The sequence below is a fragment of the Nicotiana sylvestris genome, chromosome 6, assembly GCF_000393655.2.
Source record: "Nicotiana sylvestris chromosome 6, ASM39365v2, whole genome shotgun sequence".
In the NCBI taxonomy this organism is placed as follows: Eukaryota; Viridiplantae; Streptophyta; class Magnoliopsida; order Solanales; family Solanaceae; genus Nicotiana; species Nicotiana sylvestris.
Genome location: NC_091062.1, coordinates 79239257 through 79260184, shown reverse-complemented (window position 1 = coordinate 79260184; position 20928 = coordinate 79239257). Strand labels below are relative to the sequence as shown.

The 20928-nt window shown below is 38.6% G+C and overlaps 2 protein-coding genes across 7 annotated transcripts; both read left to right on the top strand.

The window, feature by feature from the left end:
* The first annotated feature begins 1239 nt into the window (after positions 1-1239).
* Positions 1240-16385, top strand: LOC104230792 (uncharacterized). 6 transcript variants are annotated; one of them, XR_711945.2, is made up of 11 exons: positions 1240-1383; positions 5796-7589; positions 7687-8035; positions 8689-8773; positions 8898-8954; positions 10253-10312; positions 10400-10618; positions 11578-11852; positions 11967-13140; positions 13502-14129; positions 15982-16109. XR_711945.2 is itself a non-coding variant. In XM_009783671.2 (11 exons), the coding sequence occupies exons 3-11, from the start codon at positions 5918-5920 to the stop codon at positions 16075-16077; spliced, it is 3987 nt and encodes a 1328-aa protein (XP_009781973.1). In that variant the 5' UTR covers positions 1240-1383; positions 2817-2869; positions 5796-5917; the 3' UTR covers positions 16078-16385. The 6 variants fall into 6 exon arrangements, 2 of the variants coding, with proteins under 2 accessions (XP_009781973.1, XP_009781971.1); XR_011400620.1 differs by having other exon boundaries at positions 13502-14585; positions 15982-16085; XR_011400622.1 differs by having other exon boundaries at positions 13502-13630; positions 15982-16071.
* On the top strand, positions 16248-19997 carry LOC138870823 (cleavage and polyadenylation specificity factor subunit 3-I-like). The gene is made up of 2 exons (XM_070148664.1): positions 16248-16621; positions 19847-19997. The coding sequence occupies exons 1-2, from the start codon at positions 16248-16250 to the stop codon at positions 19995-19997; spliced, it is 525 nt and encodes a 174-aa protein (XP_070004765.1).
* The last annotated feature ends 931 nt before the right edge of the window (positions 19998-20928 follow it).

The following is a 20928-nucleotide window of genomic DNA, read 5'->3' as shown; positions in this document are numbered from 1 at the left end:
ATGAAGGAAGGAACTAGGGTTCATTTGTCGCTACCCCTCATTTCAATAAATCCATCCTCCGGAAAATAAGGGGACTATCTGTGTACGGGTAAAATCGGGGGCAATGTCTACCCTGATTCCCCGATGAGAGAACGAAGGGGGAGCATGGATCCGCGAGATTGTAATCGAGGCCAAAGACCCTTCGTATCGAGACCCGGAAAGAGTAAACGATATATCCAACATCGGACATGGTAAAGCGACACATCCCGGACTGAGCAAACCTTCTAGACCTCAGGAGATGCGGTGGACGGTTATGCACGACAGATAGAGGCTGTAATAATTGCCCTCAACCGAGTATTACGACACGAATCTCATTTAGAATCAATTATGGATCAACAATTACCAGAAAAAGAAGATTTTTATCTTTTTTAGACTTGTACTATGACTGAAATTCTCCTACTATATAAAAAGAAAGTTTTTCTTTGATCTGACACATTGTAACACACAATTCAAAGCAATAAAAGTGTATTTTTGCCTTCTAGCTACTGTTAAAGACATTGCTCACTTGTTCTGTTTTTCATTCATGACTGGGCTTGAGTCGAGGTTCCAATCGAGGACGAAGTCACTGTTCAATCTAAGATCAGGCTTGACCATAATATTGCGATTAATTTTAATCATTTATTTTATCTTTAATTCATTTATCTATTTTTCTTAACTATTCGTGTTGAATTAAACAACGCATAAATTTAATTGTTATCCAATTTTGGGGTAAACACTCTTATTCGTTACTATTTATTCTCTTGTTTCATGACAAATTTAGATGGTATTTAGAGGGGACGAGAGGGAGAGAGCCTCCAAAAATACACTCATTTGATGGAGCTCTTCACTTAAATCTTGCTTGAACATATGTATGGTGTACTGTTTGTTCTTTAGAGTTTAGATATTTCAATTTTTTATCTGATATACCTAAATTTATATTAAGATTTTCTAAAACTTTTTGTTGGCATAATATTTAAATACTTTTTTAATCTGAGTTTATTTATAGCCATAACCTCTAAGTAAAGATAAACTTTATTCAGATCTAAACCTTAGTATTCGCATGTGTATTTTTTTAATTTTATATACATTATTAAAAACAAAAAACTCTTAAGTGAAAAGTCAAATTACGAAATTATCCCTTACTAAAACATTGCTGGTTCGCAGATAATGTAAATTACCCCTTCGCTATATATTTGTTTGAAAACAAAGTTAACCTGTCGCCCTTTCTCCTTACGGTCCTCGGCAAGCAGTGTCACCGATTGCTTTCCCTGCCTTTAAAATCAGATATACCATGCCAATTTCCCTCACTCTGCTAAAGCAACAGGCTAAATCCTAGGCGATATCTGTCCCTTGCAAAGTCGAGTTGTAAGTTGCTTGTCAATTTTATACTGATTTTCTTATGTGAATACCTTAATAGTTTTCTGCAAAATTTTAAACTGAGATATGTTGTTTGTGAATTTTGAGATGACTAGCATCTAATTCAGTTTTAGTTTTCACGGCCTTTGCCCTTACTTTTCTATGTTTCTCCTTTGCTTTGTTTAATATGGTTATTGCTGCAATTTGTCAATATAACTTGTACATGTGCTTCATAATCTTCATAACCCATTCTTTTATTTATGATTTTAATGGTTAGCGTGGTGTGTTCATGTAGAAGAAAAAGGACTTGGGGTTAAAATTTCTTAGCAAAGATTTTGGTGGGACAAAAGACAATTCTTGCATTACAGATTTATCCAAGTGCAACAACACTGATTAGTTTCGGATGTTTTTAATTGTAAATTGGTTTAAATTGTCGTAAACTTTTAGTTGGAAATAGTTCCCTTTGCTTTTTATTCAAGGTTTTAATATGTTAAAACATCCAAGAAAAAAAGATTTTCTAGCAGAACATGAAATACCCACAAGATGAAACGATATCAATATCAAGAATAACATATTGTTTGTCACATACCTTTTGGGTAAGAGCTAGGTTACAGAGAAGAGAAGGGGATTGAATAGTTATAATAAGATTTGGGTTTTGAGTTTCTTATGTTGGTTAGCTGAATTAACACTTTATTTTGTAACCGACTAGAGATATTATAACTCGTGTGCTTTTGAAGCATTAATTATTTACAATAATTCATATCTTGAGGATTATGTTCGCGATTTTCATGTAATTCTACATTGTGAATTGTGTTTACCTTCTCTATGTTGTCTCTAGTTTGATGTGAACGATATTACACACTCTCCAAAAGATTAAAATAAATCTTTCGAAAAATAGTAGTTTTGGTTCCTAAATTGGCTGTTGGACCTCTTTTGTTTGAAAATGGTTGTATGGTTATTCTGATTGGTGATTCTTAAAAATGCCTGAGTGCTGAATTTTCTTAAAAACTCTCGGAGTTCTTGAAGGTTCATTAATTTGTCTTTATTTAGGATATAATATACCACTGGACTATTTGAGTTGGAATTCTTTCGCACTTTGTTAAATTCATCTTCTTAGATAGTTTCCGAAATTCCAAGTTGATATATTTTTAAATGTCCCATAAAGATTTTAAAGTTGTCTTAGTCATTCAGAGCATGTTGAATTTAGGTAAATGTATAAAAAAAGTTGGAACTATTAGTACCAATTAAAGGAAGAAAGCCTTCTTCATTATAGGGAATAATTGGGTCACTTCCAGTTATCTAATCTCATGGGAGAAAACAATTGTATTTTTTGATAATTGCTAAGAAAAAATATATTTTCCTAAAGCATCTAATCTTACATTCAAACTTTGTGAGACAACCATCCTCTCTGTTGCAACTTTTCAATTGACTTCTCTTCTCAGGTTGAATTAAGCCATTTTTTTCCCTTCTCCAGGATCAACATCCACCTTTGTAGGTTAGTGATGTTCTCTCCATCTCATCCTCAATATTGTATTTCCAAATCTCAAGACTATTATTTTTTTCTTTTAAATTAAACCATTCACCCAGGCTTTCACGTCCGGTGGTGATGGGGCATTTGGCAAGGTTTATATTTTTTTTTACTTTAAATGGTTCACTTTTTTGCTATGTTTTTTGAGATTAATTATAATGATCACAATGTTAAGAATGTCTATCGGAAACAACCTCTCTTTCTCTATGAGGTGGACCCTCCCCAGACCCCATTTATTGGATCAAACTGGGTTTGTTGTTGTTGTTGATCACAATATTAAGAACCTATTATGGTCTAGGTGGGGCAGGAGCTCAGGGAATCAACTTCAAGATCTTGTTTTCAAACTTCTTCCTCCCTTTGTTATTTGGGAAAATCCGGATAAAAATGTGCTTCTATATATGTCAGTTAACTTCTAATTGGAAGGAAATCTGTACTATAGTGGATGTCTATTGATAAAACTGATTTCTTTCCCAATGTATTGCTCAAATAAGAGAAATATTCTTTCAAACTTAATACAAATAGTAGCTCAATGGAAAGGGAGAAGACTGCATGTGGTATCTCTAGGGATCACAACACTATTGTTATGGTTTTCACTCTCCCTGCCTTATTATACTAACAATCTAGCAGAAGCCATGGCAGCTAACACTTATTAACAATGTGATTTTGGAGATGGCTCCAAGATCATTGTTGGTTCACTAATAATAGGACTCCCTCATGGAAATTACTGGAATGGATTTCAAAGATCCAAAGAAATTTAGCTACTATACATGGTGAATCCACTCATTGCTATAGAGAAGCTAATATAGTGGCAGACTTGCTAACGCTGGATAAATCACAATTCACAAACACCTCAAGAGTCTATTTTAAGTTTGAACAACTCCCCGAAATGGTAAGAGGAGCATACAAATGCGAAAAGCATGCTTGAAAACTATAGGATATGGACTGAAAAGAAGGGATTTGGCTAAGGTCAATGAACAAATGAGGATTTTATAATTGAAATAGTCATATGTTTAGTGAACCTTTCTGCTGAACTTGAACTGAAAATGGGAAATTCTCATTGCTTTCCATTAGTGTCTTCTTTTGTAACTTTTCTTTGAAGATAAGGTTTTGTGTCCCCCTCCTTGTATCTTTTGTTTATTAATATGGTAGGAGTCATGCCCATCATCATAGGAGATGAAAACCTAGGTGAATGGCTTATTTAAAGAAAAAAGTAAGTAGTTCACATGCAACGCACGTGTCGAGAAACTAGTTTTAATAAAAACAAATGAATCCTTAATACCTTTTATAATTCTGTAGTCGGGCCCAAATAATCAAACATCGCCTGCCAAATTCCGGGTTGTCCTTCACGGTACCTACCCCAAACCGGGTCACCCGGGTCTCCCTACTCCACCCGAAGTTCCAAAACGCAAAGACCTTCATCCGGTCTGTGTTAATCGGCCATTGTTGAAACCTCTCTACGGCCAATTAGGTATTCTAGTTCATATTCTGTTTACCCATAACTTACCTGAATTGGAGATGTCACAGTAGCACATTAGCACAAGAAGAAACAATACTCGACTAAGTAAAGTGGTTTAATCACCTCTTTCAAACTGGTGGAGCTTTTCTACGAACCGCAATTTTACTGTTTCTGAAACAATTGTCAATTGTTAGTTCAATTATTGAATTTCGAATATAGAAGAAATGAGTGCACTTCAGGTCGAAATTACATGACGGTGTAAATGTCTATCTCCATTGTATTGAATTTCCACTCCTATTTGATTTTATTTAGAAAATATTGAAAAAAGTTACTACCTTTTTTTATGTTCACCGTGAAATTATATGAAAGTCTAAAACTCAACTTGTTTTCTAGTATGTCACATGTGAACAACCGCCCCTATCATTTCAATCCCTGTCTGTGACTAAGAATTTTTAATTTATTAGTAGAAGTAGTTTGGTCTAAGGAGAATTCCAGTTTGATAACACATGAATGGGGTCAAAAGCTCAGGTCTTTCAGCTGATCGATCAAACAGATCAATCAACTATGCCTCAATCCTATTCTACAGACTTGAACACATTCCGGTATTGCATGCTGAATAAGAATCAAAGTTACGTCAACTACTTGCTGATTTCTCAAAGCTCTTACTAAATTAAAACGGGTGTTAGATTGTGGTATTTGAGCAAATTAATCCCAGCATGTATAAGCTAATACAAAGTTTGGTCGGCCACAAAAAGAAAAAACCACAGAGCATTTGATTTGCGATATTAAATAATGTTGGTATTAAGTTATATGGGAATCTTTTTTTTTTATATGCGGGATAAAGTGTGCCCTTTTAGAGTAACTAATTCATGTATGACAATCCCTTTATAATTAATCATCACATAACAATCCCTTCATTATTAATCACTGCATAAACAATCGCTATATTATAATCCCCACATAACGAGTATGTGAACCGGCCGACTTTTGAGTTGCTCTGTTGTTCGTCTAAGTTTCTTGATCTTTGGGCGCAGATGTTGTTTGATCCTTGTTTATTTCTGAATAAACTGCACATTGTCACCATTTTATGCTTGCGTGGGATTTGGTTGGGATTGTGAGTTTTGGTTTTCCTTTGCTTTCCCTGTTCATACTATGTTTACAACATCTAAGTTTCTTAGTGTTTGGCCCCAGATGTTGTTTGGTCCTTGTTTAGTTCTGAATAAACTGGAATTATCGCTACTTTATGCTTGCGTTGGATTTGGTTGTGATTGTGAGTATTGGTTTTCCTTTGCTTTCCCTGTTCACACTATGTTTGTTCGTTCTTATCTATTCTACTTGACATTTCTAATTTAGGTGACCTGGTACTAACAGTGAATGTGAGTGATATTTAGCCTTTTTCAGTGCTTCCGACCAACCTTGCTTTTTGAAATTTTGCAGGTTGTGATGGAGGAGCATCTAGTACGGAGAGGCAAATATTTAGTCATTTTTGAGGATACAGTTGAGTGCTAAGTGTTTGTCAGTATTCATAGGCATCAGCCTTTTCAAATTCTGTGCTGAAGATGTCTTTGTCTTTGAGTTCAACTGCATTATCTAATGAAGATAAAGAGTCCCATCAGGAGAATGTGCTCTTGGTACGCAGCAACTTATCCAACAATGGAAGTCCTCTAGAACAAGAGGCTGATGAACAAAAGAACGATGAACAAAAGAACGAACACCACGATGGTGGTTGTAACAGGGATGGCGATGAGATTGAGTATGACGAAGACGAGGAAGAGGATGTGGACTTTAATCCTTTGTTAAAAGAAGCTGTTTCTCCTGATGCTTCTTCAAGCCTGAGCTCAGAAATCGAGGGTTTGGATGCTGATGTTGTTGACAGTGTGGAGAACATTGCTGAATCATTGAAAGCTTATTGCAAAGAAAGAATGCCAGGTTTGCGACAGGACTGTCTCATTGGAGACAAAGAACTTGGTGTGGAAACTGTGATGCAAAATAGAGCTTCTTCTGGAGCTTGTCCAGAAGACGTGAAGAAAATCTCTTCTTCTGAACTCAAGGAGAAAGAATCTGTTTTGGATACTGAACCTGAAAGTGGAATTTCAAATAACAAGAGGACTGTATTTAGTGGAGGGGGAGAGGGCATTGAAGATCTTTCAGTTGGAGAGTGTAACAATGTTGCAAATTCAAGGAGATCCATCATAGATATGGATAATGAAGATGCCATATGCAAGCGCACTAGAGCGCGGTACTCACTTGCTAGCCGTACACTTGATGAACTCGAGACATTTCTTCAAGAAACAGATGATGAGGATGATCTTCAGAATGCTGACGATGAAGAGTACAGGAAGTTTCTTGCAGCTGTTTTACTGGGTGGAGATGGAAATTCTGGAAATGTACAAGAGAATGAAAATGCTGATGATGAAGATGAAGACAACGATGCAGATTTTGAGCTTGAAATTGAGGAGGCATTGGAGAGTGACATTGATGAACACGTGAAGGATGATGCTGAAGAGGAGTACGAGGCTGTTAGTCGAAGACCTAAGACTAGGCAAATTAGGCGCCAAAGAGCTTCTGTTGAGAACAAGAAGAAGGTTTTAGGACTGTCAAATAGGCCACTACGCCCTTTGTTACCATATCTGCCCATTTCTCCTTACTCTGGACATGGTGCAAAAAGCATGATGTTGCCAAGATGTTCTCTAGCTTCACCCAATCTGTCGGCTGCAAATGATGGCTGTATGAATGGATTTACAGCCCATCAGATAGGACAATTACATTGTTTGATACATGAGCATGTTCAACTTCTTATTCAGGTTTTTGCCGTTTGTGTTCTTGAGCCGGCCAGACGGCACATTGCTTCTGATGTTCGGGAATTGATATCACAAATGCTTCATAAACATGATGAAGTGTTAGCAAGTAGAAGTGTGCCATATCCCAGTTTTTGCTTCTTCTCCCCATATGTTCATCCCTCAGTGTCTGATGAACCTTCGAAGACTTCGCGTGCCCAAATCACCAACAAAATGTCTTCAGCACATGTTTTGCAGGGAGATTGCTCATCTGGACTTAACATGGTGCAGCCTTTTGATGGAATTTCTCCTTCAAGAGGAAGACATGATGCTATTAGTCAAGTGGGATGCCCTGTAGGCTCCTGGGTACCTTATATAAGTGGTCCAATACTATCTGTTCTTGATGTGGCTCCAATCAAATTAGTTAAGGACTTCATGGATGACGTTTCTCATGGTATATCATGTTAGAACACCAAATTCATTTAGTTTTCTTATGGTTGTTCGTTTTATGATACTTTATTTACTTCATCACGGGTGATATTTATTGACAGCTATGCAAGATTACCAACATCGGCAACTAGGAGGTATGGATGATATCTGCTCCGAGAAGGAACCCTTGTTTCCTGTGCCAAGTATTCATTTTACTGCTGAACCTGATGGTCAGGCTTCCTTGTATTCAAACATTGTGCCTCCTCCTTCATCAAGTTTTCGAACATCAAAGAAGACTATGGCTGCTGTATTAGTAGAAAAAGCTAAAAAACAGGCAGCTGCTCCTGTTCCAAAGGAGATTGCTAAGTTAGCCCAGCGCTTCTATCCTTTGTTTAATCCTTCCCTGTATCCTCATAAGCCACCCCCTGCAGCGGTAGCAAACCGGGTGCTTTTTACTGATGCAGAGGATGAGTGAGTTTATGTCTTCTTTTACCTTTCGTGCAGTAGCAGTATCAGGGTTCTTATGAAATGAGTTGCTTTACTGATTAGGCCGTGATTGTAAAATTGAGGCAACATTGGCCTTGCTTCGGGCCATTTGATGCTTCTTGCTTTTATTAGTTGGTATTGCTCACCTTCTCCACAGTGGTCATTCTCTGCTATGGTGATAGGTTGTGAACTAAAACCTTGCTATAGGAAGAACTGAGAAAGTAGTGAATTTAGTTAGATTTTAGAGTTGCAAAGTTGGAATGTTGGAATTCACATCTTACGAAAATTTAATGGATTCTGAAATTTCCCTAAATAAACGATCTCTTTTAGTACAATTTATTTCTCAGTGTGATACAAAATTAGGTGTTATCATAAAACGGAAAAGAATTTTGTTGCATCTATTGTACGAAAACAATTGAATGAAGCTAATTACCTATATCTGTGAGAGCCTAAGCAGTTTTAGTCATTGTGCTTTGGTTATATACCATGTATCATTCATCCTCCACTTCCTTAGGCAATTTCATCAATTCCCTACTAGGTTCTTAAGGTTTAATGTCATGGATGATCTTCATTTTTACCCATATTCGCTTTTACGATTACTGATAAGTTTAGTAATATTACCTTGGCATCTGGTGCAGATTATTAGCATTGGGTTTGATGGAGTATAATACAGACTGGAGGGCAATTCAGCAGCGCTATCTTCCTTGCAAATCTAAGCATCAGGTGATTCTTATGTTCACTTCCAGTTGCAGCAACAGTGTTGTCAGTCATTTATCCTCTCGATTTCATTGTCTTCTTAAAAGTTTAATTGTGCTTAACGTGAGGAAGTACTTGACCCTTTTTGCAGATTTTTGTCAGGCAGAAGAATCGCTCGTCATCTAAAGCACCTGAAAATCCAATAAAGGTTTGTTACTGGTGTACTAACATTAATAAACAATCATAGTATTTAACGCTATGGCCCCATTTTAACTGCCTCTGCCGAAATGTGCCTGCAAAACCGCTTTAGCAATCTATTCATTCTATCAATTGGGACATGCTGGGCATGTTTAAGCCATCTCCTACCACCCCTTCAACTGTTCTAAGATTTTTTTAACTCAAAAATGACTTCCTCGATTCACCTAATAAAAGTACAACTCACAATCACAATTCATCCATGAATCATGACCTTTTTTTGCAGTTAGTATTTTCCAAAATATGTGGTCCTTACTTTGTTTGGGGTGTGATGGGTGACGCCGGGCACAATGAAGGAGGCGTTGCATAGTTGGGCTCACATGAGGGGGAAGAGACGTCCAAAGGCTTGGAGGGTTGCCCTCTTAGCAATCATATGGGTTATTTGGAAAGAGAGAAATAGGAGGGCTTTTGAAGGGGTGGAACTTACAACAACAACAACAACCCAGTAGAATCCCACAAGTGGGGTCTGGGGAGGGTAGAATGTACGTAGACCTTACCCCTACCCCGTAGGGGTAGAGAGACTGTTTTCGAGAGACCCTCAGCTCAAGAAGACGAAAATAGACAATAGAATCTGTGACAACAACAAACTTCAGAAAGATAATATAGGCATCATAGGGAACAAAAACTAGATGGAAAAGCAATAACAACAACTAGTAATAGAGCCACCGTACTATGAAAAAAAAACGGAGAAATAGTGTGGATACAAACTTACACCACTAATAATCCAAGACAACACCCTAACATGCTAGCCCCACCTCCGATACGAAGGAAGAAAAACGCTCGACTCCCTCCTAACCATCAACCCTAATGCTTGATCTCCACACATTCCCATCTAGAGCCATGTCCTCAAAAATCTGAAATCACGCCATGTCCTGCCTGATCATCTCACCCCAATACTTCTTAGGCCGCCCTCTACCTCTGAAGGGATGGAACTTGAGTTTGTGAAATTGCAAAGTTGCCTTTTGTTTCTAGTTTCTTTTTTGGTGCACTCATGAGGTCCCCACTTGTATAGAGGATTGGGCCTCTTTTGTTGAGAACCATATAGTTGTGTAGGTTCTCTTCTTTTTGGCGCACGGCTTGTATACAAGGTTTCCCTTAATTGTTAATAAAATTATTTACCTTATCAAAAAATATATATGTTACTAGACATGCCATTTATTTTGTTTTGATTGATAAGTTTTTGATCATGGTGTGTTTTATGATTGTTGTGGTCATTGATTGTGGTAAATAATGCTGTAATGAATCTTGTAGGCTGTTCGTAGGATGAAAAGCTCTCCCTTGACAGCAGAAGAGGTTGCACGTATTGAAGAGGTAAGTTTACACCGCAACTTACATTTCCGTTGCACCACCATCTCCATTTGTCGCTGCTTCACTATTTACATAGTCATGATCATGCAGGGTCTGAAGGTGTTCAAGTTTGACTGGATGTCAGTGTGGAAGTTTATTGTTCCTTATAGAGATCCTTCATTGTTACCCCGGCAGTGGCGCACTGCTATTGGAACTCAGAAATCATATAAATCTGATGCTAGTAAGAAGGCAAAACGTCGGTTATATGAAGAGAGAAGAAAATCAAAAGCTGCTGCTTTGGAAACTTGGCATATTTCTTCCGAAAGGGAGGTAAGGCTGGAATTTCCAGATCGTTTTAGTTTTATAGGTTGTCCTGAGTCAATGATTGCTCAAAACATGAACAGTAGAGTATAGGACACTAAAATTGGAAGAAATTGCCAGGATCAGGAGGCTCTCGGTAGACAGTTCAACTAGGTTAACTCTAGATTGAAGGGAAAGGAACGGTTTCTGGGGGAAATTAATTCTCTTTGATCGAAATTTGACAGTAAACATATGTTCTCTGTGTAAGGTACTTATGACGCCCTATCCAGTTATGCAGACAGTAGACGCCCTTGGCGATGGAAACTGTCGCAAAACTAGAGGTCTACCCGAAGTTTCATGTTTTGGTTGGATAGTAGTTCATGAGGCATGTCTAACTTAGGACAATTTAAGCAGAACAGGCTAGTAAAAACAAGAAGCCGAAGAGGCTTTATACCATATGCGGCAACCGTTACATGTGTTAGGAGGAGACTCAAATATAAATCATTTGTTTTATATTGTGCTGTGGCTAATAAGTATTAGTGCAGTGTTTGGAACATGAGACCTCTTTTGTTCTGTGGGTTATCTGGTGGGAGCAGACCACAAATATTTGAATGAAAACAAAAATTAGTATAGTTTGAAATTTTCTTGTTTACAACTGTTGAATATCTTACGTAATTTTATTTCTATAGATGACATAGATGTTATGTGTGAGATTTAGAGGATCTCTAGTTTTAGAAAACTTCTAATTTTCTTAAAAGTCAAATTATTAATTAGTATTAAAATAAAATGTCCCGAATAAAGTGGAATAGATAGTACAATCCCAACTAGTTTGTGATTGAGGCATAGTTGATTCATTGAATGATGAACTGATTTTGTTGGCTCCCTACACTTTTGAGAAGGCTCTTTAATTTTAATTTCTGTTTCTACATGCATCCACTGGGTGCAGTTGTATATAAACTATAATGCCCTTGCTCATGAAAAAAATGCAGGATAATGTTGCTGACTATGCTGTAGCAGAAAATAGTGGTGCAAATAATTGTACAGAAAGAGATGAGGAAGCTTATGTTCATGAGGCCTTTTTGGCAGATTGGAGGCCTGCTGTATCCAGCATCCAAGTGAATCATTCTATGTCAGACCTGGCAAAGAAAATTCCTCCTGCTCAGCTATTGGGAGATGAGAGTTCTCTAGTTGCTGAAGAGATGAATAGCCATCGTTCTGGAAATGGGCGTTCTCACATCTCTAACGAGTTCCCTGTTTCTCTGAGGTACACATTGCATCTTTATATTCTTTTTCATCTCCTTTATTTTTGTGTTTGTGTTCTCAAGATGGAAGACATTCTGCATTCTCCATTGTGATGTGCTTCTCATCTGACTTGAAGGGCCTCAGAAACCGAGTCCTTTTCACGGCCATACCGAGCCCGTAAATTTAACAATGGACAATTGGTCAAATTAGCTCCGGGCCTGCCTCCTGTTAATCTTCCACCATCTGTTCGAGTAATATCTCAGTCGGCTTTTAAAAGCTATCACGGTGGAACGTATCCAGGGGCTTTTGGTGGGGATGCTTGTACGGGTGATACTGTGAGAGACAACACAGTCCCAAAAATTGCAAGTCCTGCAAAGAATTATTTTGTGAAAGATGGACCGTTTAGCAGTAGTGCTGGGAGGAACAGTATAAGTAATCAGAATCTACAGGAAACCAGTGTGTCGAAGGATAATAAGAATGTTACCGAAGGAAAAGATGAGTCAGGTCTACAGATGCATCCTTTGCTCTTCCGGGCCCCTGAAGATGGCCCTTTGCCATATTATCAGTCTAACTCTAGTTTAAGTACATCCAGTTCGTTCAATTTCTTTTCGGGTTGTCAACCTCAACTAAATCTTAGCCTCTTTCATCATCCACGCCAATTAGCCCATACTGTTAACTTTCTTGACAAGTCTTCTAAGCTCAGGGACAAAACTTCAATATCATCTGGTTTTGACTTTCATCCACTTCTGCAAAGAACTGATGATGCAAATTGTGACTTGGAAGCTGCATCCTCTGCTGCACGAACCTCATGTATCTCAGAGTCATCAAGAGGAAGGTGCACTCAAGTTCAGAATGCTGTCGATAGTAGTTCAAATGCTGCCTGTTCTATACCCTCTAGCCCTGTGGGAAAAAGCAATGAGGTTGACTTGGAGATGCACTTGAGTTTCACGTCCAGAAAGCAGAAAGCCATGGGAAGCAGAGGAGACACTGACCATTATATGGGAAGATCACTAACTAGTGCTTCAGATTCTGGAGATCAAAATCATCACATCAATAGAACTCCAAATATAACCATGCAGCACCATGATTCAGGTGCTACTGCAATGATTTTATCCAGCGACGAAGAAAATGGAAATGACGTTGATTATATGCCAGACCAGTCTCTTGCAGAAATTGTGATGGAGCAGGAAGAGTTAAGTGACTCAGAGGAAGAAATAGGAGAAGATGTAGAGTTTGAGTGCGAAGAGATGGAGGACTCAGAAGGAGAGGAGATATTTGAATCTGAGGAGATAATTAATGATAAAAATGAGGTATCTCTTAAAAATAACTCTCAGATATCTAATTTGGCATAAAATGGATTAGTTCGGAATCTTACTAAAATGGGTTGCACCGCATCTTTATCAATAACGAAGCATTTATGAACAAGATAAAGAAAAAAATTAACATTAACCTTTCTTCCTCACCTATTAGTATAACGTAGAAACTTACTTGAAGGTGAAGATTATCTCAATTTTAGCATATCTTTTGCATTTATCCTCCAAATTCATACAACAGTTGTAGACAATAGTTTGTTACTGTACTTATTTTCTTCTTCTTCTTCTTCTCAGCTTTTGTCCAATAACGTTTTGAAGACTTTCATTCAGTACACCTAATTAAGATTTCAATATGCAGATACATTAGTTCGGTCATCCCAATTGGTGCTATGTTTGCTATGACACTTTGGCTGGGGAACACTGCTTACCTTTATCATGTCATCATGCTGACATTTATGCACTGAAGAAACATCTTTTACCTACTCTGGTATAAGGTTTCACATCGTGTTAAGTACTTTAATGGAACAGAGGTATCACATTCCAACATAATTGTGGCTATCTGACATATGAAGCATGCCCGCGATATTTTATAGGAGATTGAGATTATGGAACCTAATCCTAAGTTATTTCTAGGATAAGGGAGCATTTAACAGATCTTGGATGCTGCAGGAGGTTTTGTTGATAAGCCAAATTATCTCTCATCATATGTCTCGATGATATTAGCTAGGATAGTAAGTTCCTACAGGATCATCGTAATAGTCATTGGGACGTGCATTTTAGTGGTGCATGGACTTGTATACGAAGATTGAGGACATACTAAGATTCAGTTTCTTGCTTATATATGGAATATTCCGTCACAGAGCCCCGAACCGACCTTTAGGTATGCTAACGTAAAACGAGGAGTTGAGCCTGAACCTGCATAGATTATTGGTTATTGATGGATGCTCACCTAACAGGAGATCTTCTTTCAGATAGTATGTTTTAAGGTATGTATCAAAAAAGGGAAAAAACTGTCTTTATGGGATTTAACCTACCTTACCAAAAAAATAACTGTCTTAATGGGAGAGATCCCTTTGCAGTATGATATAGTTACTAATCTCTCAAAAAATAAGTATGATATGGTTACTAATCTCTCAAAAAATAACTTTTTCCTAAAAAAAGTATGGTATAGTTACTGAGTCAAGTGTAGAGGTTGAATATAAGGACGTACATTGATTTCATATTAGCTTTTGTGGTTAAAGTAGTTAGCAGAGGAGGTGAAGTTTAGACAGCGATGCAGATGAAGCTGATTTAAGATAGTCAAATTGCAATGCATATTGCTTTTAAGCCACTATTCTCATCTGCAAGAAAATACAGTTTCAATGTATCTCTTCATTATTTTTGTTGGCTTACTTAGTCGGCAGATATACTCCCAAAGCTCTCCTGAGACAAGTAGATTCGTGGTAAGTATATGCTCTTCAGGTCATTTTAGAACGTATTATGTTTGGTGTTCTTTATAGTTTTATGTCAAATCTGCCGAGAGATATTTACTTTTACACAAGAGATCTATAAATAAAACGCAAGAGATCTCTGCAGGGTTATTTTCTTGTATTCAAATTGTAAAGGGTTATGTTGAACCATTTCCTATGTTCAGCATCTAGAATGTTAGACATACTTGTTAGTAATTATGATACTTCCCTTTATTTCATGTACCCTAGATTCCTATATGAGGAGCTCTTTCCTGTGCGCTTTCTTCACTAATTCAATGGTAGCTTCTCTTTTCTCATGTAGTTAAACATTTTAACATGAAAATAAGTTCAAATGAAGCAACAGGTCCGAACCCTGCTCCAGACAAAAGCTTGGTATTTAAGTGGGAGAGTAGGGGGTGGGCCCATCATCCACTTAGCTTCAAACCGTGCACCACTGACCTCAAGAATTTCTCAATTATCAAAAGAAAGTTTAAATGAATCAATATAAAAACCAATTTGCTAAAGTTTTAAATTGTGGTGGAATATGTGGCGTGGAGGCGGGGTTGGGCAGGAGGTGAGGCATTAGTGGTGGGAAGGGATGGTGGGAGGAAAGAACTAAAAAAACTTCGAATTCTCAATTGGTGGGAAGGGATGGTGGGAGGAGTAGAGTATAGCTAATTCGGGGATGCGATGGAAACATTAACACAAAAAAGTTTCCTTGGATTATGAACTGGAATATGGAATCAAGGCAATATGTTATTTCTTCACCGAGAAGGTAGGATTCTGATTGTGTTATTTGATCTCTTTTGACTATAAGGGGTTGTGCAGTGGAAATTTAAATCTTTTGGACTCTTTTGGTTTCCCTTTTGTTTAATTGTCCCGAAGAGTGTTAAATGTAACTTAGAATTAACTGTTTCTTAGAGAAGCAATTGATGATAGATTGTGCTTTTCATTTAGCTAAGAGAGTTTCAGACCTTTATGTGTATCCGTTGCAGCGTCTGGGTTCCATGAAATGAGTAAAATTAATCTTATTACTAGTTATCAAAAAAATTAATGCTTTTACTAAGAAAAAGGATAGATTGTGCCTTGAATATGCCATCATGCCACATTGGACATCTGCAATCTGGGAAAAATACATGTAGTTTATGAATGTCAGAGAGTATAGGGATTAATTCATGTTTTGGTTAGACCAGTTTTATAGTTATTGTTTTTTGTTTCTAATTTCATATTGTAGAGAACCATGTTTTTGTGTAGGTTCACCACTTAGTAACATTATTCATAACGTACTGGGTTTTTCCCACCATATCAATGGATCACTTTATCATTCTTTTAAAAGATTTAGCAACCTATATGGCTAGGGTTATTTGACATGTGTAAACTTGTTCTGTAGGTTGTCGACTTCCATCAGACTATGGAAGTAAATGGCATTCGCTTTTGGCGTTATACTGCCGGTCATGTTCCTTGGTGCTGCCATGTTTATGGTTGATATTGCTGGTGTTCAAGTTCTCTATACAGGAGACTACTCCCGTGAAGAAGACAGGCATCTCCGTGCTGCTGAGACCCCAGAGTTTTCTCCAGATATTTTCATTATTGAATCAACTTATGGTGTTCAACTCCATATGCCATGTCAGATAAGAGAGAAGCTTCTCAACACTCATGCAAGGGGTTCGGGTGCTGATTCCTGCTTTCGCCTTGGGACGTGCACAAGAACTTCTCCTTGTCTTGGAGGAATATTGGTCTAGCCATCCTGAACTTGCTAATTTCCCCATATATTATGCTTCTCCACTTGCGAGAAGGTGTATGGCTGTCTATCAGACTTACATCAATGCCATGAATGAAAGGATCCGCAATCAGTTTGTCAACTCAAATCCCTTCAATTTCAAACATATTTCTTCCCTGAATAGTATTGAAGATTTTATAGACAACAAATCATGTGTGGTGATGGCAAGCCCAGGTAGTCTTCAAAGTGGTTTGTCAAGGCAACTGTTCGATAAATGGTGCTCTGACAAGAAAAATGATTGTGTTATACTGTACCTGCTTAGGGGATTTCTAGCAAGGCAGTCCATTTATTTTTCTTGAATTAGTTTAGAGGTGTCAAAATTGGCCCCAAAAAACATGACCTGCCCATTTGTTGAACTCAGCACGTCTTGACCCAGCCCATCTCAACACATTTAAAGTTGGGCTGATTTTTAGCCCAAATTGATTCATGAGTAACTTTGCCAAAATATTTTAAAAATAATATTTTTTTTTGGATATTTTATGTCCATAATAAAAGAAACAAAATTCTTATATGGTAATTAAACGATTCACAAGAAAACAATATACATTAATTAAAGCTTGGTAAGAATTTGGCGGGTTGGGCGATGACCCAAATTTTAACCCACATAGCCCAAGTTACTTTTGGGTGGGTCATTGCCCCGTCCATTTTTGACTCGTCCAAAATCAGTTCAACCTGTCAATTTGACACCCTAAATTAGTTATTTTGGTATCATGGTTTTGTTTTTAATGCTGAGAACTTGCGTGTGTTCATATTATTAGGTGGTTAGGTGTCAACCGTTTCTTGTTAGTCCACAGGCTTGATAATTTTGTTTTTCATCTGTGGCCAAGTGAATACTTTATAATGTATATTATGTTGTTAGTACTTTAGGACTATAACTAACCTGGATGCTTCTCTTCTGGTATCTACACAATGTGTACCCAGAAACAACTTGATACACACTCAGTTAAAAGCATAAGAAGCTTCAGAATTTGCTGTCTTGCGGTGACTTATACCTCCTGCTGACTTGTTTTGCTCAATAAATCTGTTTGGAACATAAAGTTGCATTGGACGACTCTTATGATCAACATGTACCAAGTTGTCTTCCAAGTCACAGGGTTGATATTTCTTGGACGTGTAAATTTCATTTAACATATTAATTAGGGCTCCCAGGTAGTTTGCTCCACTTTTGAAAGTTTTGTTGCTACTCTTGGTAAGGAATGTATTTATGTATATATATATAGCAGATGGATAAAAAAGGCCTATATCCCGAAATGAAATTGACTTACAGATTCTTCAAAACAAAAACAACGTTAATTATTTTGATGGAACAAGGAGATATGGTGCTGTACTGCTGTCATAGCTGAACAACTGACTATGAACAACTGACTACCACTGAGTTGACACCACGTGGAGTAATACTAAAGAAGTGAAGAACACAATGACATTGAATTCTACGTTGTTAGCTTTCTCTTATACTTGCGTATATAGTAGCTGTTAAGTACTATATAAAGGTAAGATACATACGGTTTTTTACCTTCATATTATATGATTATGACAAAGCATGTATGTTTACCCTAAAATTTGGATAACAATTAAACTTATAATGTGGTTTTAAGGATATGTGATTTCACCTAACATCAATTGATGAACGTAAAGATAAATGATGCAAAATTGACAATCATATAAAGCAAACCAGCGTTTGGATAGAGCTCTCGAGCTCGGACACCCTCGAGCTAGTTATGCAAGAATAGTTAAAAACACAATAAGCTGATGAACAAGTAAGTGAGCTGAGAAATATTATATTGCTTTGATATTCGTGAATGTAGTGCCTTTACAAATGATGGGGACTCCCCTTTATATAATAGATGAATCCTAATTATGGTACAATTCTAATTACGGAAATAAATCTCATGATTGGTGCAAATAACCGCCCTTGACTCGATCTGTTCCGGGATTTCCGCCGTGATCTTCGATCGGTTGCGGATATCCGGCCTCTCCGTTATTGCACTTCACTCGAAGTCGGTCATACTTAATCTCGATTGCTGTTGGCCTCGGTCTCGACGGACATCTCAATTCTTGAAATCGACACCTCGTCTTCACGCTATCGCCCGATTCATTGCGAGGCTGACCTTCACCGTGATCTCCTGGTCTCGATTGAATAGCAAAATTGGGCAAGCCTAATTTTAAACGTATACAGATAGTCCCCTTGTTTCTTGGAGTGTAATGAGAAGAAACGAATTGAGCCTTCGATTTTGTACCTCGACCAATTATAATGTCATCCTCGTGACGTAAGCGGCGGAGGCGACTGAAGCATCCCGTCTGCACAGTTCTCAAGATCATTAATTAGTGCCAGTTGATGGTCCGCCACTAATGCCTTTGAACCGTCATCTCAAATATTATAAATAGATCATCTTCATAATTTTCTCAAACTTTACTTCAAAAATCTCTTCTAATCTTCAGAGCACTTCTTTCCCTTCAAGTTTTTCAAATCTTCAAATCCCGTTTGTCAACTTTCTCTTCAAACAACAAATTTTACCTTCTTCTTTCTCTGAACTTGTATAAAAATGGTGAAAACATCAAAAACCATTCCTCAGAAGGAAAAAGCCTCTTCTTCGCGGCCGGCCGGCGATAAAACGCCGGTGGAGCCGATGTGATCTTACTTCCGATTTCAAGATCGAGAAAACCTTGTCAGTCCCTGGCAGATGTGAGCCGATGTCGAGATATATATGCTCGATAACTGAGGGTGACCTAAAGCATGTGTAAAAGGATTGCCATTGGGAAGGCAAAGATGTGGTGATTCCGACCTCCGAAGAGGACATCACCACCCACGTGAAAGGGTTCTTGAGTGTTTACACTTACCCTTTTACGCTGGGTCTCGTTGACCCCGTTATCCTCGATTTCTGCCGCCAATACCAAATAACCCTGGGCCAAATCTATCTTTCCTTCTGGCGCATTGTTATTTTGCTCTGATTCTTTGTGAGCAAAGTCGAGGGGATGCCTTTTACCCTCGATCATCTCATTAGAATGTACAACCCCATTTTTATCGAGGCGGACTAATAAGGCTTCAGTGTCAGGCCACCAAGGTGCTGTTCTCGAGCATAGATGAGGACAAAGATCGAAGATGGATGGTCTGGTTTGTCGAGTGAGGACTTCCGACATAATTCCGACCGAGAAGATGCCTTTCCCTGAAGAGTGGAACATGAAGCGTAAGTACAAACCCACCTATAGCTTCCGTTTACCGTTTTGTTTGTTTTGTCTTTCCGTATTGACATCCTTTCCTATGATGCAACATTTTCTTGGGTGCCCGGTGCAATCCCGAACCTTGAAGGCTGGGTTAGGAAACTGGCCTCGACCTCTTCGTACGCTTAGCACTCGTGGCGTGATTTTGTAAGGGGCCGATGGAAGGCCAAAAATCACGGTAAGCCTTCCTATCCATGTTTGATTCCCTTCTGTGAAATGTTTCTTTTTAATTTTTACTTGATTTCCTTTCATACAGGTCTCGGGGACAATGTTATCATGAGGCCGCCCCCACCTGGGAAGAGGAGGCCCTGAAACTGGCTAAGGATAAGAAGAGGAGAAGGGTCTCGCCTTCCGATACTCCAAAGCCTAAGAAGAATAAGGCTCGTAAGTCGAAGAATGACATGTAGCTCGAAAGAGGGGGAGCACCGAAGCTTCGAAGGCAGCTGAGCCGGTGATGGTCAAGGAGACTCATCTTCCTACCGAGGAGATCTCGGAAGATGGTCCCAGCAAAGCACCCGAGTCATTGGAGGCTGAAGATGTCTCCCGCCGTGATGAACAATCGGCAAGTGAGCTTGTCTGCCATGACGAACAACGGAGGGTGTGCCTGAAGGGTCCGGTTCCGAGGCCCTTCGAGAAGGAGAGAGAGCCCCAAGTGTCTTGCTTGGGGAAATTAACATTGATGATTCGCCGCCCCTCCCCATATTTTCTGCGGGGAAAATTTGGGAGGCCCAGGATATGGAAACCCCCGATATGGGAACGGCCCACGAAGGGGACGACTTATTCCGTGGCTGCTTCACGGGGGTCGATGATGTTTTCGATCTGGATGTATCGATCATTTTCGATGAGGCTCAACGACTCCTGAATCAGGTAGATTTCAGCCCCTGTTATTAGTTTTATGTTTGCCTTTATTTCCTTTTGGTGGTTTCCTTCCTTTCTCCATAGGTTGTGACGCTTCATGGGGAGGCATTTTCCAAATTCCAAGCCGAGCTGAACCGATGTGAGGCCGATCTCAAAAGGCTCACGGAGGAGAGAGATGCCCTTAAACTCTTCAGTGGGCAAAAAGAAGAGGAGATCAGGGACCTCCGAGCTGAACTGGCCAAAGCTCACAAAGAGCAGACTAACTTGATCTAATAGGTAATGAAGAATTTTCTTAGAAGTTTGTTACGTCTATTCGGGGATGGCGACTAACACTTTGATCCTGCAGGTTCAGCAGAAGCCGAAAAGATCGAGCAGCTTCGCGAGGAGGCTAAGATGAGAGAGGCAGAGACTTTGGGGTAAAAGCAGAACATGGACCGCCTTGCCTTGGAGAAAGATACTGCTCGAGCCCATCTATCTTGG